We start from the raw sequence: 16,794 nt of genomic DNA on the forward strand, positions 1-16,794 counted from the left end.
TCCAGATTGCCCATTTATAAACCTGCTTCAGGTTTATCGCTGGAAACAATTCTCCAGGTGGGCTCTGACTGTATAAATATTGATGGCACAAGCCAACCACATCTACTCATTCTTCCTATGAGCAGGCAAGCTAGAGACAGGCTTACAAAGATGTTGAATGAGTGTGTTCTGGCGCAAAATTGAAAAACAGTGTAAACTAAAGATAACACACCTAATACAAGAAACCTCATGCTAATTCTTCTCATATCACTTTCTAGTTGATGAGTTGAGAGCAGTAGTACACCGGCTTGTTGCATGTCTATTTTAGAGAGCCTGGCATAGACTAATCTACACATGCTTGGGATAAAACCAAGCACCAGTTGCATCTACAACAAAATATGCCAAAGCTAAGAAATGTACAAATATAAAATGACAATTTACAAGGAGTCTTTGTTTAGCAAACTTTCGCAGTTACAACCATGATGAAAAAAAAAATATCTATGACCCGTCTTTACATTTACAACCTCTGCAGGTCTGTAAGCAAAGGAAAGCTGAATTAAGGTCATAAGCATAGTTGTGGTTTCACTTAGTGATTGCTCTGCTTAACAATCAAGTTGCTTGTCCCAACAATGGTTGCTAAACAAGGACTCACCGTGTTGCATGTTTGGTGATTCAGAAACCACGTTATGATGAGGTCAGTGGTGGGATTCTACCAGTTCGCACTTGTTCGCTAGAACCAGTTGTTAACATTCTAAGCAGTTCGGAGAACCGGTTGTTAGAAGAAATTACTGGCCTAATCCTGTAAGGAAGGTAGGAAGGAAACATTCTGGTGTTGCTTACAGAAACTGCCTCTCCATTAACCCTTATTACATTCTTGGCAGGACTAGACTTCCTGTCTCAAGAACGTCTCTGAAGGTTTTTTTTCCTCCTTTGTTGGTACTTTGCTTCAAAGTTACAATGGCACTGAAAAAAGTGACATGACCATTTTTCACACTTACGACTGTTGCAGCATCCCCACAGTCATGAGAGGCCAGGCGAGAAGCGTGCCTCAATGTGAGTGATATTGAGTTGGCCATGCCCATCCAATAACATGACCAAGCCACGCCCACCAACTAAGCCCCACCCACAGAACCAGTTGTTAAAAAATTTGAATCCCACCCCTGGATGAGGTGAATAGGAGTGAACAGTGGAGTGTTTTGTGCAAATAGGAAGATTAGCTGCTGAAGGTAGTAAAATAGGATAGAAATAAAATGTGACAATCAGCAGGATGCTTAGCAAATGACTCAACATCAAGGTAGGAGTAAGACAAAGGAGTGTCATGTCCCTTTGCCTGTTTAATGTACAAGTACTTGTGATCTTAAGACGTTAACTAGATGGGGATATTGTGTTGTTATTTGAGAACATTTCCTGAAAACCCCAAAGGTGCTTTTTCAAGAGGCAACTGGACTTTCTGTTTTTTTTTTCTTTGAAGATGTTTCGTGTCTCATCCAGCTGAAGAAGCTTCTTGGATGAGAAATGAAACGTCTCCAAAGAAAAATACCAGAAAGTCCAGTTGCCTCTTGAAAAAGCACCTTTGGGACAACCATGACCTGGATGACTGAGAATCTACATAGACATTTCCTGAAAATGTTACCCTTGCACTATGCAACAAGCAAGGAATGATCTGAAGATTGACGTATCAAAATAGCTGGGTCTAATAGGGCAAATGAAATTATAAACTATCTTAAAAAAAAAAAAAGAACTAGCACAAGTTGATGAATCTCGGCTCCCTGGCCTAAAGTTTGTGAGAAAGTGAATGAAATTTAAGCATGCAAATGTTAGTAGAAATGTTGTGGGCAGTTTGTAGCCTGTGGCAAGGAATTTTTTTTTTTGTCAAACTAAGTGAAAAGGGCTGAATGCAGAGCATGGTTCTGTCACATGGAAGTAGGGTTACGTCAGGAGAAGCACGAAAATAAGCTGAATGTGGTGAGAATGGCTTATCATGGGGGTGTGCTGAAATACAGCCGAGAAAGGGTCAAGGATGAGTAAGTTCCAAATTAACTGGATTGAATACAAAAGGGAATGACCACTGGAAAGCACATTGACATCACAGAGACAACAAATGAGAACTCAATTGCAAAAACAAATACACAAAGACAGACTGAATGGGCTGAAAGAAAGAGAAAAATGGAGGAAATTGTGCCTGGGTAGATCTAAATGATCTTGGGGTACGCTAATTTTTACTTATGTTTACTTTTTTAAAATTCCCTGCCTTTAATTCCTTTACTATTTCTTCCTCTTTTTTTGTATTTTGCATTATCTTGTTTACTGCAAAAGGGAACAGTGTGGTGGGTATTTATATAACCAGATATGGAAATCAAAAGCGCTATTTGGTCTGCAAGCAAGCTGCCTGGCCTTGATTTACAAACAAGTCCAGTGAAAATGAGAGAAGATCGATACGGATTTTCCCAGTTAGCTTACTGAAACAGGTTAATAAAAGTTCTTGTTATTGTTCTTTTCAGTTCTTTGAGTTGAATTTTAAATTAACCCAGTTTCTTTTCTGGCCCATAAATAGATTTCATTATTTTGCCAGTTGTCAGTTCCTCCTTTTAGTTTCTTTTTGGATTCTTCAGAACATCATCTGTGTGTTTTACTTTGTGAACCATTTTGGAAATTAGAAAATACATACTCTTTATGAACTTCCTCTTCTACTACAGGAATTAAGACAATACCCTCGAGAGTCTGTGAGCTGATATTGAAGCTTAAAATAAAATATTTTTACAAGAAGAGGTGTAGAGCCATCTGCCTTTTTCTCTTTCCTGGAAACTTAACAATGTGGACTAGTGCCTTGGCTATGTTTCACCTCACCTTCAAACCTCCCTGAAAAACTGTCCGTAGCTCGGCAGCGTTTTTTCTTCTTGTTTCTTTTCTTGGCATTTGGGATGTCGATGGGCTGACTCGAAGGCATATCTGTCAAGAAATATGGCGTTTTAAAAGAAAGAAGAAAGAAGCATTACAATAAAGGTAACATTCGAACCTAGAAGCAATTAACACGCTACAACTATAGGCAAGCCTGATCTTGAACACAAGCTTTCATTTTGCCCAAAAACTAGGACATGGGGAGGGGCTTCTTTCTCAGGCTAGCATTTCTCACAGTTGCAGAAAAGAGGAGAATCAACCATGAGTGCGGCCTTAGCATCATTTGTAAAGGTCTTAATTCCACCACATGTCCAAAGCTTATAGATGTCCAATTTCATCAGCATTCACCACTGAGCCAAACAGGAGTCCACCTGAATCAAGATTAGACTGGCCATATGATCCAACACACCGATTCCCAATACAGGCAGTCCTCGCCTTACGACCACAGTTGAGCCCCAAATTTCTGTTGCCGAGAGGCAGTTGTTCAATGAGTTTTGCCCCATTTTACACCTTTTTCTTGCCACCGTTGTTACGTGAATCACTGCAGGTGTTTTAGGTTAAGAACACAGCTGTTAAGTGAATCTGGCTTTTCCCTTGACTTTGCTTCTCAGAAGGTGACCCTGGGACATTGCAAATGTCGTAAATATGAACCAATTGCCAAGCATCTGAATTTTGATCAGGTTTTGACCATGGGGATGCTACAACAGTTGTAAGTGTGAAAAACAGTCATAAGTCACTTTTTTCAGGGCCCTTGTAATTTCGAACGGTCACCAAGCAAACTATTGTAAATCAAGGATTATCCATAGGCAGATTTCATCCCGTTTCCCCAGGGCTCAGAAACAACATGCTAACTGCAAAAATACACAATGATCCAATTTCTCCTGAATGGATTACAGCAGAATCACTTTGGAATGCAAAAAAAAAACCCAGAAAGGAGACCCCAGTTCTTTTGGGAGTCGGGGAGGAGGAGGCATGGATTTTGGGGAATTCATGTTTGTATTTTTGTTCACCACCCAGACTTTGGGTAGCCCTATGAATTTGATGAATGCATAAATTCATTCTTAACAAGCCTTCATCCCAGGCCACATCTGGCCCTTTGGCTGCCTCTATCCGGGCCCACGTGGGTTGCTTTTATTTTAAAGGTGACTGCTATTCCCCACCCCACCCCCAAATTACTTAAGTGGTCTGCATGCCTACGCACCTTCACTGCCCTACTGGTTCAGCCCTGCCCAACAGTCCCAGTTTCTCACGTGGTCCCCTGGGAAAATAAACGGCTCCCTCCTGCTTCACCCTGTCCCTCCCCACTGCTTTCTCAAAGGCAAAAGTGGAGCTCACCGGGCCGAGTGGAACATTCAAAATTGAAGACAGATTCCAGGTGAGTGGACTGAGAGAATTCCAGGTCGAAAGGATTCTGGCCCTGATGAGACGGAAAGAAAAGAAAAAAGGGGATTAAAAAAAATCAGTTGAAATAGTGTTAGAAAAGCAGGCAACCTTCCTACAGGATTTTCTTTCTACAACCAGTTGGATCAGAAGCAGTTGCTGGAAAAGAGGCTAGTGTAGCTGCTGTCAGTTTCAATTATGATTTCTCAAAGCTGTCAAGGATGCTCTCTTGACAATTCTGGCTTACTGAACTTGACTCTAGACAGTCGCTTGTTATGAACATCTAATAAAGACCTGCAACAGATCCCTGTGTAAAGGGATCTGTTAAAAGACACCCAACCCCACTAAAAAAAAATTATTCTAATAAGCATGCATAGTCCAGGCTGCTACCATGCATATTTAAATCATTTCTCACTGCAGGAGGAAGAGAATACTTTCATTTTTTCTGTAAACCATTTTGCATATTTTTCTTTGCCTAGTAAAGCCGTCTCTAGTGGGACTCTCCATTTACAGAAGGCCCAACCCAGGGAGGCTCAATCGATAAACCAGTTAGCATCAGTACAGTGCCAAGTAAAGACTTTTCTATTTTCCCAGGCTTTTTAATTGGCGTTCAATAGCATTTTAATCAATTTTTCTATGACTGATGTGCTGATTAGTTTATACAAGTAGTTCTCGACTTACGACAAAGGAACACAAAAATTCCACTGCTAAGCAAGGCAGTGTTAACCTGAGTTATATCCCATGTCACGGCCACAGTTTAACAAATCACTGCAATTGTTAAATGAGTCATGAAGTCATTATGAGAATCTGATATCTCCCATCAATTTTGCTTGTTGGAAGCTGGCTGGGAAGGTTACAAGAGGTGATCACATGACCCCCCAGGAACAGTGCAACTGTCATAAATACAAGCCAGTTGCCAAGTGCCCAAATTTTGACCATGTGACCTTGATTAACGACTGCTACAACCATAACTACTCTGAAAAATGGTCGTACATCACTTTTTTCAGTGCCACTGTAACTAATGGTGACTAAGCAAACGGTTGTAAGTCGAGGACTATCTGTATAGTTTTGATATCACATTTTTCATTTTCCAGTACATGCTTTTATTAAGATTATATTTTTAATCAATTTTATCATAAACGGCTGAGAGAGTTGCAGTTATTGGGCAGTTTAAAAGTTTGACTTCAGTAAGAAACAATATTATAAAAGGACATTCCTGTGAACTAGTAACAAGATCTGCAGAGCTGAAATAAGCTAGTTGTTTTTTCTTAGATGGGAACCTTGACATACAAATTAGATTCAAACATGTTAAAGAAAGGGAGGAAGAAATATAACGAGAAAGGGCCATTCCCCAAAGAAGGTCATTAAGAAGAAGCTATAAGGCAGAACAAGCCACAGACTTGTCTAACAAGCTGGAACACCCTCCTGTCAGCTTCCCAGAGCCATCACGAAATGTACACAAAGGAAAAGGTTTATTTAGAATAGATAAGCTTCAAGGAAATCTCCAAGGCCACTATCAAACATCAAATGGTTCATTTGGGGAAAGCAGTTGGCGTTTGCTACACCCCAAACCCAGCCTTTCCCAACTGGGCACTGTTCAGGTGTGCTGTGATTGTAATAATTGGAATTCTGACCGAGAATTTAGCTGGAGAACCCCAGAAAGGGAAGAGCACCCCACCTGCACATTCCACAGAAGCAGGTGGTGGGGTCTCTCTCCAGCTTGTTCTCTTTACATATTTATATTTATTAATATGTCAAATTTATATGGCTGCCCATCATAGAAAAAGTGACTCTGGGTGGCATAAAAACAATTAAAATAGTGCAGTGATTTCCAAACTTGACCACTTGAAGGTGTGTGGACTTCAGTTCCCAGAATTCTCCAGGCAGTCATCCGCCTGGGGAATTCTGGGAGCTCAAATCCACACATCTTCAAGTTTAAGTTTGAAGAACATTGCCTTAACTGCTTCAGCTCACTAGTATCATTTCCGAGGGCAACAAGGAAAAATCAAGTCTTACTTAGCTACACTTTTACATGGAAGGATTTTTATTTCATGTAGCTAACCCTTGATCAACATTTCCAAAAGGAAAAAGAGATAGTAATTATTATTATTACTTTTGGGAGAAATAAACTACAAAATGTGTAATAAACTACAAAAATGTGACTGTGCAAGATACCCTTAAAACTTTCAGAGGGTAGTATTCTATTGAAATACATAGCTAGTGCATGGAATTTGACAACTAGACCATTTAAACTGATTCTCCAGGCCCTTATTATAACTAACAAGCTGATATTGCAATATTGGGGAGATAAATGTATGAATAAATTCATTCATTCAATGGATTGAAGAGCTGATGACACATGCTATAAGATGATTGCTTAGAGATGTAGATTTTGTACAGATAAATATAAGAAAATATGGGGCTCATTTATAAGCATGATACTCATATAGTGCATTAAAAACACACACTCTTGAATGTATTACATAATTGTACATAGCATTGTAACTATTTACTGTTCCAACAACATATTTTTCTCTGTATCTTGCTTTTGTTGCATTTTTACACTTACCGGTAGTTTTAAGCACTTGTATATTTTTGACAATGCATATATTTTGGTGTTTTGTTCTTTTTGCTTGTTATTATTTTGAAAGCAAAAAATAAATATACAGGTATTCTTCAACTTACCACAATTGAGCCCAAAATTTATGTTGTTGAGGCATTTGTTAAGTGGATTTTGCCCCACATTACGATCATTTTTACAGTTGTTAAGTGAGTCACTGCAGTTGTTAAGTTAGTAACACGGTTGTTAAATGAATCTGGCTTCCCCATTGACTTTACTTATCAGAAGGTTGCAAAAGGTGACCTCAGGACACAATAACTACTATAAATATGAACCAGTTGCAAACAACTAAATTTTGATGACCTGACTATGGGGATGCTACAACAGTCGTAAGTGTGACAAATGGTCATAAGTCACTTTTTTCAGCACTGTTCTAACTTTGAATGGTCACTAAACAATTAATTGTAAATCGAGGACATGTATTAAAAATAATTGTATTCCAGTCATATACAAACATGAACAAACATCTTGTTAGTTTTGTCAATAAAAGGGACTCCTTGAGTGCCCGAAACAATTCTGTAAATCACCCAACTATCTCTTCATTACAGCCTCTAATACAAGTAAGAGTTAATGAGCCGACAGGAGAACTAGCCAAGTTTTAAGAGCTTTCATATATTGTTGCCCAATGTCCAAAAAAACTGAAAAAGGACACACTAAGCTTATCCCAATCTGATTTCACTACTGATTGAAAAATCTATATAAAAAGTTGTGGAAGTGCGTAAGAACACGTATGGCACTTCCAGTTCAGTAAGATTTCCTGTCAATAAATAAACATATTAACTCACAACCTACACAAAAACATTCTTACAAAATCTGCTGAGGTGAGGCAGAACTGCGCAGAAAAATAAATAAATAAAAACTCTGAATTTCACTAATAGGTTTGTTGATGAGGACACCAGTCCAGACATGGTAGTATCAGATAGACATATTTAGGAATTATTGCTTCACTATCTAGAAATTTCATATTGCTTTCACAGCACAGCACAGCACAGCACAGCACAACACACACACACACACACACACACACACACACGAGATTTGCATGAACACCACTAAGCCTGGAAAAAAGCTGACCAGAACAGTCCACAAATCCCATAATGCTTTGTTTGGAGATTAAAATAATTATTACAGAAGATAAAATAGAAACCAAGACAAGTACCAGAAAGGGAACTGTTTAAAAGGCCTGGTGTAAAATATAAAATATATTTTAAAATATAAAATTAGAAAAAACATCCTTATGGGAGGAGAGGCAGGATACAATCTTAACGGAGGAGAGAGAAGCAAGATTCAGAAGTGAATAAGGCAACAACGTTTGGGCCAGGGTGTGTGATATGGAGTACATTGTGTTCTTGAGTAATCCCCGTGCAAAATTGCATGTGATAATTGCAATCCTGGCTTGATCACTTCTTACTGCTTTTTAATTCAGTCTGCACAACTGTTCTAAAGCAGGGGCGTCCAACCTTAGCAACTTTAAGACCTGTGGACTTCAATTCCCAGAATCTCATGCTGGCTGGGGAATTCTGGGACTTGAAGTCCACAGGTCTTAAAGTTGCTATGGTTGGACGCCCTGCTTCAAATGTTGATACCTTCAGCCATCAAACTGCAATTGTGAGGCTTTGCTTGGCCTCCTGGTGCAGCCTCATTTGGGGCTTACTTTTTAAAAAATACATTTTTTTTTTTAACGAAAGACCCAGCAAGGTTTCTCCTACTTCAAGACCTGCTACTCTCTGGAGAGGTCTCAGGGGTCCAGAAAATATTTCTGGGTGGTTATTTTTCTCCTTTCCTGGCATCCGCTTTCTTTCTCCTGTAAGGAAAAGCTAGGCCCAACATTGCAGAACGCAAAGGGTGCTTACATAACACACTGGCTCCACCTACCCGCCCACCCCTTCCAGGGCCTCACTGGCATCCAAACCACAAGGTACAACAGAAGTTACATCAACACAAGCGGCTTTAAGAAAGAAAAAAAAAATGGGGTGGCAGCATCAGGACACACAAAAACGTAAGCACATCCATTCAGGTCCTCCCAGCCCCCCAGTCTTTTCTTTCCAGCTGCTCTCCACCACAACGCACTCACAAACCAAGAACTTTAAACCAAACCACTGTTTGGTTCCATGCCAGGAAGCTGTGCTGTTTAAACAAAAACACTGCACCGGACAGGAATTTTGCAGCAAAATTTCCCCACCCTTGAACACACTGACTCATACATCTACCACAACCAATGCCTCAAACTATCTACCTTGATTGGCTTTTTTTAAAAAAAGAAAAAAGGCGAAAAAAATCAACACAGCAGTGCTAAATTAAAGTTAGGCAGTAAAAACAGGTTGGTAATACCCACAAGGCAACTGGAGCAATTATAAACCTGATGGAAAAACACCAGCAAGAAATTTCAAGTTAGTGCCCAAAATGTTCTGTGCAGCCAACCCAAACCAAATTCCGTAATCAAATTCAGAAACCAGAGTAAAGGGAATGGGTATTATATAATGCAGATTTAATTTGCAAAAGGACATCAAGAGAACAAACCCAATTCAGCAAAGTCTTTGTAGAGAGAAGGAAAAATGTGTGTTCATTCTACAAGGAAAATAAACAGATTTGCTTCTTCTAGAATCAAGATTCCAATTCTCAATTTTATTTTCTGCCTATTTTTTCTTTTTTGTAATTGGGGGGTCTGAAATTGGGGGGTCTGAAAATAAATGTTCATTGTAGTTTTTCCCCTAGGAATTATGGACATCATAGCTAACTCTGCAACTCCTACCCCTTTTTATTTATTCTCTTGTTAGGTAGGCTAAAATTGATTGAAAGCTTAACGGAATGCAAAGGATCTTGAACCTGGATCTCCTTGATGTGAAATGACTTATTAACACAACATTGTTTCCTTTAACAAGAACATTAGTGTCCTACATCATCTATTTATTTATTTGCTGAAAGGCCATAGACCAAAAGAGGGGGGAAATTCAGCTGAATTCAGTTCTGAAGTCTGTTACTTTCTGAGGTACGTCTAGACTCTAGGCTTTGGATTTTGAGTAGGAGCAAGGATTGCAAATTCTCATTCAACCATATTTCCAAGACATCAGTCTTAAGCCCTGGTAGGTCCTCGTGGTTTATACTGGCTGAATAACCCACAGCAGCTGAGTTTTACTACATAATAAGCTATGGCCCAACCAAGTTAGTTCACTTAGTGCAGAAGGGAACTTGTTCTCTGACTCTCAAATCTCTCTGTAGACTAACTCACAAGGTTGTTGTGAGAGTAAAAGGCACTCTTCATGGAAAAAAACTACAAGAGACAATTTCTTGTCAAAATTCACAAGCAATGGAATTTGAACCCTAACTACCAAACTCCTAACTATGGGTAGCAGGAGTTTAAGCTAGATTTGTCTATAGGCCAGGGTCTTGAAACTTAATGTCAGAGCATAATTGTTTGATTGCTTAATAAGTACCAACAAAATCTAAAATGGCCTATTGAAGGAAACCTTAATCTAAAGATAGGGTTTACCCATCTTAGCATGTGGACCAACTCCCAGAATTCCCTGGCCAGAATTCTGGGAGTTGAAGTTCATGCATCTTAAAGTTGTCAAGGTTGGGAAATTCTGGTCTAAGAGGAAGCAAGTTTTCTGAGTATTCCCAAAAGCAGCACCAGTAATTACACTGCAAAAATCATTTAGAGAACCTGGGATGAAGGTGACTTATCCTGTTGTCTCTATATCCTCCATCTACAGTTGTAGTAGTAAACCAGTATACTGTATATATTGCATACTATATACAGTAAACCAGGATGGTCTCTTACTACATGCCTAACAATCAAAGGAACATTCTTTGGATTCTAGGAAGATTTGTGCAAATTTCCAAGGCTGCCCCCATGCTCAATTCTAGACAGTCATCAGTTGTTCAGAAGTGCCCCATCAGGACTAGCAACTTTGAAATAAAATAAATCAAATGGGAGCTATTTTAACCTGGGTGCCAGCTTGCAAACAAATGTAGAATTACATTGTAATTCTACAAATGAATTATAAAAGAATAGAATTATTGGTCAAGTGTGACTGGACACACAAAGGATTTGTCTCCAGTGCATAAACTTTGTGTACATACAAGCAACAAATGATAAATCATGATCATAAAATACAATCACAAATCATAAGATACAACACTCAGTGATACAAAGAGAAAAAGCATTCCAAGTACAATTATGTACTTTCTGAGTTCAGCTTGTCTGATGAAGACAAGCATTTGCCCAGCTTTCAAGAAGGACAAACCCAACTTAAGCCACAGAAGCTTCTATTAAAAAGTAGAGACCGGCCCAATCACCCTACCTCAGTACCCAACAGAGCCTGCCCTCACATGCTGCCAACCAGGACGCCCATAATTAGGAGCAGCCAGCCCATGGACTGACAAGATAGGGGAGAAATCCTCATAGGCTGAACCCCATGCTTTGAGCAGAGTGCTGACTGGCATCCCTGCAGGGTAAAATTCATAAGCAGGACAGGTTTTTGAACTGGCTGGGAGGCTGTCTCAGGCTCAGTTACTCCACCTGAACAATGGGAACAAGGCAACTAGCTGGAAGAGACAGGCGGGCGAGCCCACAATTGCACTGTTGCAATCTCTGTTGTTCAAAAAGGCCACCAAGCACAAACCACGCACATCACACCTATAAATCACCTTGAATTTCTACCCGACAATGTAGGAGCACAGAATAAATGAATAAATGCTGATTATTTTCACACAAGTTTTCCATCACTTTACTAATTTATTTTGCCAGATGTACCTCTCTTTAGTATCCCCCAAGGTGGGGCCTTCAATCTGCATTCTTCAAAACCAATTGTGTTGTTTTTTTTCCAGCTACCCACACAGCTTTGGTATATCCCCGAATCTTCAGGCATGTTTGGACATGTCAGCAATAGCTTTCTTTACATCACTCAAAAGAACTAAAAGCTTATCTTTACATTTGGGGGGCAAACAGAAAATTCCAATCCACTGTTACTCCAACAATAACAAAAAGAGGTAAGGGATTCTTTGGAAAATGAATAAGAGAAATAGGAGTTTGAACAATTGCAAACTATCATTATTGTTTAAAAAAAAACAGGTGAGCTTGCCTTCATTACAAACATGTCTCTGCAAAATCAGAGGTTGCAATAGCCACATTGGGGCTAGAACTGCAGATCACAACCTAGGATTATGCTTACGTCAAGCTTCTTCAAAAGCAAGACGAAACAAGGATATATTCTCTTTAAAATCCAAGACAGGATTTTTCTTGGAGTCCAGAAAAGGCACACTGAAACCCACTGCTATGGAAAAGTATAAATTAAACTGATTTGTAGCCAAAATTATAATCTCTAAACACACATCATGTTAAGAGCACATACTGAACACAGTAGCTGTGCTCACACAACAAATTAAGCCATGGTTGATTAACTGCACTGTATACATGGCTAAAGTAATATTAATTATTAAAGTATATTATTAAAGTAATATTAATTTATTAACCCGCATGCCAGGGTTTACAAAGCTGATGTATTGGTAATTGCTAATAAGCAAATCATACTATATTTTAATTGAATGTGTGAATCCAATCTGTGCGGGCAATGTTCTTAACATACTTTTTTCTTCTATTCAACACATACACAAGCTACTTTACTTTATTTCACTTTAAAATCTGCAATTTGCTTTTTCAACATTATTGTTCCTTAACTTTCTCTATTCCTGCCCCTCCCCACAAACTTAGTTCTTATTAAAATAAAATATTAACTACTTGGAAGTCAGGACTCACTGAGTTTATCAAGTAACAGCTTTTGATTCAGCAAATTCAACTTGGATTTGGAAACCATGATTAATAGCACAGAACTGGTCTTATCCATGGTTAAGCAAACTAGGAATTAGTCTAATGTAAACAAATGCCATCCTAAATTGAAACACTCATTCGTATATGCCAAACCTGAACACTGGAAATTCTGAACATCAAAGTCTAAGATGGAGTTGGAAGATTACAAAGACTAGTGTTTCTGAACATTAGCAGCTTGAAAATGTATGGACTTCAACTCCCAGAATTCCTCCTGCCAGCAGGAGAGTTAAGGTCCCCATGTCTTCAAGCTGCCAACATTGAGAAATACTGGAATAGACTGTGCTTTGAAAATAATATAATGTACCACTTTTGGCACCAGGTATTTGCAAAGTATTGGCAAGAACTATACCAATGGTGGTATAGTAGGGACTTAATGGTTCATATCCATGATCTGATTTTACAATAAGCACATAGAGACTATAGGTAGTCCTTGACTTACAACAGTTCATTTAGTGATTGTTCAAAGCTACAACAACACTGAAAAAAGTGATTTATGACCATTTTTCACACTTACTATCCTTGCAGCATCCCTATGGTCATGTGGCCAAACTTCAGGTGCCTGGCAATTGGTTCCTATTTACTATGGTTGCAGTTTTCCAGGGTCATGTGATCAACTTTTGCAACCTTTTGACAAGCAAATGGGGAAGCCAGATTCACTCAACACCTGTTACCAACTTAACATCTGCAATGATTCACTTAACTGTAGCAAGAAAAGTTGTAAAATGGGGCAAAATTCACTTAGCAAATGTCTCACATAGCAACTGAAATGTTGGGCTCAATTGTGGTCATAAGTCAAGGACTACCTATATTTGGGGATCCTGACTATTTCCATTTCTTCCCCAGGAATTTAAGAACCATATGCCCCAATTCAGTACTACTTCAAATGTAAAGTGACAGAACACCAACTCCTTTGTACAAAACCAAGAAACCTTGAGTATCAACAACACTGAATACTGGGAAGGTGTCCATTAAATTTAAATATATTTTATAAAAAAACTACAAAAATCTCAATGGAGAGAGCCTATTCAGTAGTCACAAAATATGCTAGAACAGGAGGGGAATATCAAGAAATTTGGAAAACCAGATCATGTGCAACATTTTGTGCCAAAGCCTGCAGAAACACTTGTAAATTTCTACCTGTTGGAAATATTTTAGGAAATATTATGTATCCCCAAAGGACAGCTACCTCACTTCTTCAGAGATTGACTCTTTAGTGTGACTCACAAAACTTGCAAGTACAACCAACAAAAGTTTAGTTTCTCCCCCATTTCCTCTTTTTACTGACAACAGCCAGACATTCTCCCTGCAATTCAGAACTTGCTGCCATTTGATACAGAAAGCTAAACCTCACAGGCTTATTTTTTACAAACCAAAAGCAAAGTAGCAAAGATTTAAAACATGAAGAAATTCATCTGATTTTATACCATTTTAAAAAAATGAAACGGTCACACCGTACCTTAAAAGAAAGATGGAAGCCTTTAAGCTCGGTTTTCTTCTGCACCATCTTGAGATCTTAAAAATGCAGGAATATTCCAAATAAGAGAATGGGAGAAAAATAGTCAAAGAAACAAGGAAGGGACGAGAGAGAAAAAAAAATTGGATGAAGCTAGTCCGGATTGGTTGAATAAGACCCTGGAAGAGAGAAAGGGGGGTGGGGGGAGAGACAAATGTCAGGATTCATAGAACAATTTTTGGCTGATTAAACAGCTGATAAAAAGAATGATCAGGCTAACCAAAATATGACAATGAAACATATGAAGTCTATAAACACAGAGGACAAAGAAGAGCTAGAAAGAGACCCAGAAAAAGGCACCCCTCCTTTCAAGAAAGTGCATTCTGTCCTCCCCCAACACACACACACACACACTCTCATACAGAGTCGCAACCTTGCTTTCTTAGGGGTGAGAATTACAATGGAAGCTACACAGACCTTTCCCAATACGAAGCAGCACTTTAAAAGAACCATCTTTTTTAAAATGATCCTTGCATCCTTTTAGGGGGCCACATACCCAAAAATTATTCTTCAAAATATAACAGAAGGCATCCAACCCCCCCCACACACACCCCCACAAATGTTTCCTGTGATCTGTTGGACCCAGGGACCTTTTTTTTAAACACAGGAAAGTAAATGGAAGGAGGTGTGAGTAGACTGCAGCAGGTTTGTATTCCTTTGTGAAGCAATGCACCCAATGGGAGATTATTATTATTATTTTTGGTTCCTTTAGTAGATCTGCAGCGTTATGTATTATTCGAGCAAATTTAGACGTCAGGGGCTGGGAGAGAAGGAACATCCTAAAAGAAGGGGGCGTGTACAATATACACACCTCTTTTTTTCTTATTTACAAAATGACTGACCGAAAATACAGCCACCGATTTTGCAAAATAATGACTGGGGGGCATACATAAGACCGCATACGGACACATATGTAGCATTTTCTGGAAAGGAGAAATCCGGAAATTTTCGGGGGGGCGGGAGGGATAGCAAGTCTAGAAAAACCAAGCCAATTGCTCCAAAAAAACCTTTTTTTCTCTATCAGCAATAGGTCGACCTCTTAGAGGTAGACCCATACCCCCATATTTCCAATGGGAGTGGGGTTTTTGTTGTTGTTGCAATACTGCATTTTCTTTCAAAATCCAAGTATTCCACACACACCCCCACTCCGCCGCGGATAATCTTAGATGGAAGGGGGCGTGATCACTCTCATTTTCTATTATATACTTAAGGGAGGGGGGGGGAAATACCCGGCATGATATCGAGAGCTAAAGGGGAGGGGGAGACACTTAAGCTGCCCCACATCTCAAGAAAACCGATTCCTAGCTATGAATTTCGTCTAAGAAAAAGATGGGACAGAAGGCAGAAAGAGAGCCGAGTGATATACTCCAGAGCCCGTCCATTGCAAAGACCTTCATTATTCCTCCAGGAAAGGATGGGGGGGGGAACCTCCTCGGTGCTAAATCATCGAGGGGGGGGCTTAAAACTGTTTTCCCCCCCACCAGCCCGCCTCCATGCCACCCTGCAAGGCCCCCTCCGCCCGCTTGCAACAGATTCAAACCCTTTTTATTTCTTTGCAACGCTACGAAATTTGCAGCCGCATAAAAGGAGGAGGGGGAGGAAAAAATTTGAGTTGCAAGAGCGGTCGGTCGAGGTTTTTTTTTTTTGAGTGCGCCGGGGGGGCACTCATTCTCGCCCTTCCCCCCGCTTCCCGGTGCAAGAATATCTCAGGAATGCAGCTTTTTTTCTTTTTTAAAGGAAAGCCGCGCAGCTGTTTCTTTCTGCAACCACCACCACCACCAAAAAAAAAGAAAAAAGCAGGGCAGCGTTGCAAGGATGAAGTCGGAAGATGCAAGATTTTTGCCAGCCGTCTCTCTTTCTCTCTCTCTCTCGGCCCCCTTCGCGTCCACCCCGACCCCCGCTCCACACTCTCCGGCTTGCCTACCGAGCTCGGGCCCCGCAGCGCTGGCGCCACTGCTGATGGAAAGGCACCCAGCCCGCCTCTGGCGGCTCGAAGACACGGGAAGGGATGTTCCACGGCGGGGGCGCCTCGAGCTTGGCTTATATATATATGCAGCGGCGGGGAAGGGAGGGCTGGGCGGCCGCTTGCATCAGCTGAGCCTCTCGCCTATTCAGCCAAGCGAGGCGGAGCCGACCGCGGAACCCGTGAAACGCCTCCGCTGCTGCTTCTCCTCTCTCCTCTCCTCCTCCGGGAGAAAAGCCAGCCAGAGACACAAAGGACTTCCGAGCATGTGCAGAGTGGCTTCGCCCCAGCCTGCGCATCTCCCCCCCAGCAGCGCAGGGAAAGGCAGCCGCGTCAAATAAAGCCGATTAACTTTCAAGCAGGCGCAGAGCGTTTTTTCCATCGCCTGATTTTTTTTCCTGCGCAGCCAAATAAGAGGAGCGGAGGGGGGATGTATAGTAGCAGTCGAACATGTGCAGAGTGCTTCTGTCCTCGTCATAACTACCGCCTTCTTCTGCAGAAAGTGGAGGGGGGACGACGACAAAGAGGAATAGAAAATAGAATAGAATGAGCTGGAGGGGACCTGGGAGGTCGTCTAGTTCAGCCCCCTGCTCAAGCAGCAGAACTTATAG

General features: G+C 40.4%; 1 protein-coding gene across 1 annotated transcript in view; it reads right to left on the minus strand.

The window, feature by feature from the left end:
• MKNK2 (MAPK interacting serine/threonine kinase 2) overlaps nucleotides 1–16,323 on the minus strand; it is a 50,137-nt gene extending 33,814 nt beyond the window's left edge. The window contains exons 1-4 of the mRNA XM_087952639.1: nucleotides 16,145–16,323; nucleotides 14,164–14,339; nucleotides 4,213–4,294; nucleotides 2,827–2,928 (exon numbers count right to left, since the gene is read on the minus strand). Of these exons, the coding sequence (XP_087808765.1) occupies nucleotides 2,827–2,928; nucleotides 4,213–4,294; nucleotides 14,164–14,211 (232 nt within the window). The 5' untranslated portion in view covers nucleotides 14,212–14,339; nucleotides 16,145–16,323. The remainder of the gene's footprint in view (nucleotides 1–2,826; nucleotides 2,929–4,212; nucleotides 4,295–14,163; nucleotides 14,340–16,144) is intronic.
• Nucleotides 16,324–16,794: the final 471 nt, after the last annotated feature.

This window comes from Notechis scutatus, chromosome 1 (genome assembly GCF_049901735.1).
Source record: "Notechis scutatus isolate UNSWTSFEM ecotype Mainland chromosome 1, rNotScu1.2, whole genome shotgun sequence".
In the NCBI taxonomy this organism is placed as follows: domain Eukaryota; kingdom Metazoa; phylum Chordata; class Lepidosauria; order Squamata; family Elapidae; genus Notechis; species Notechis scutatus.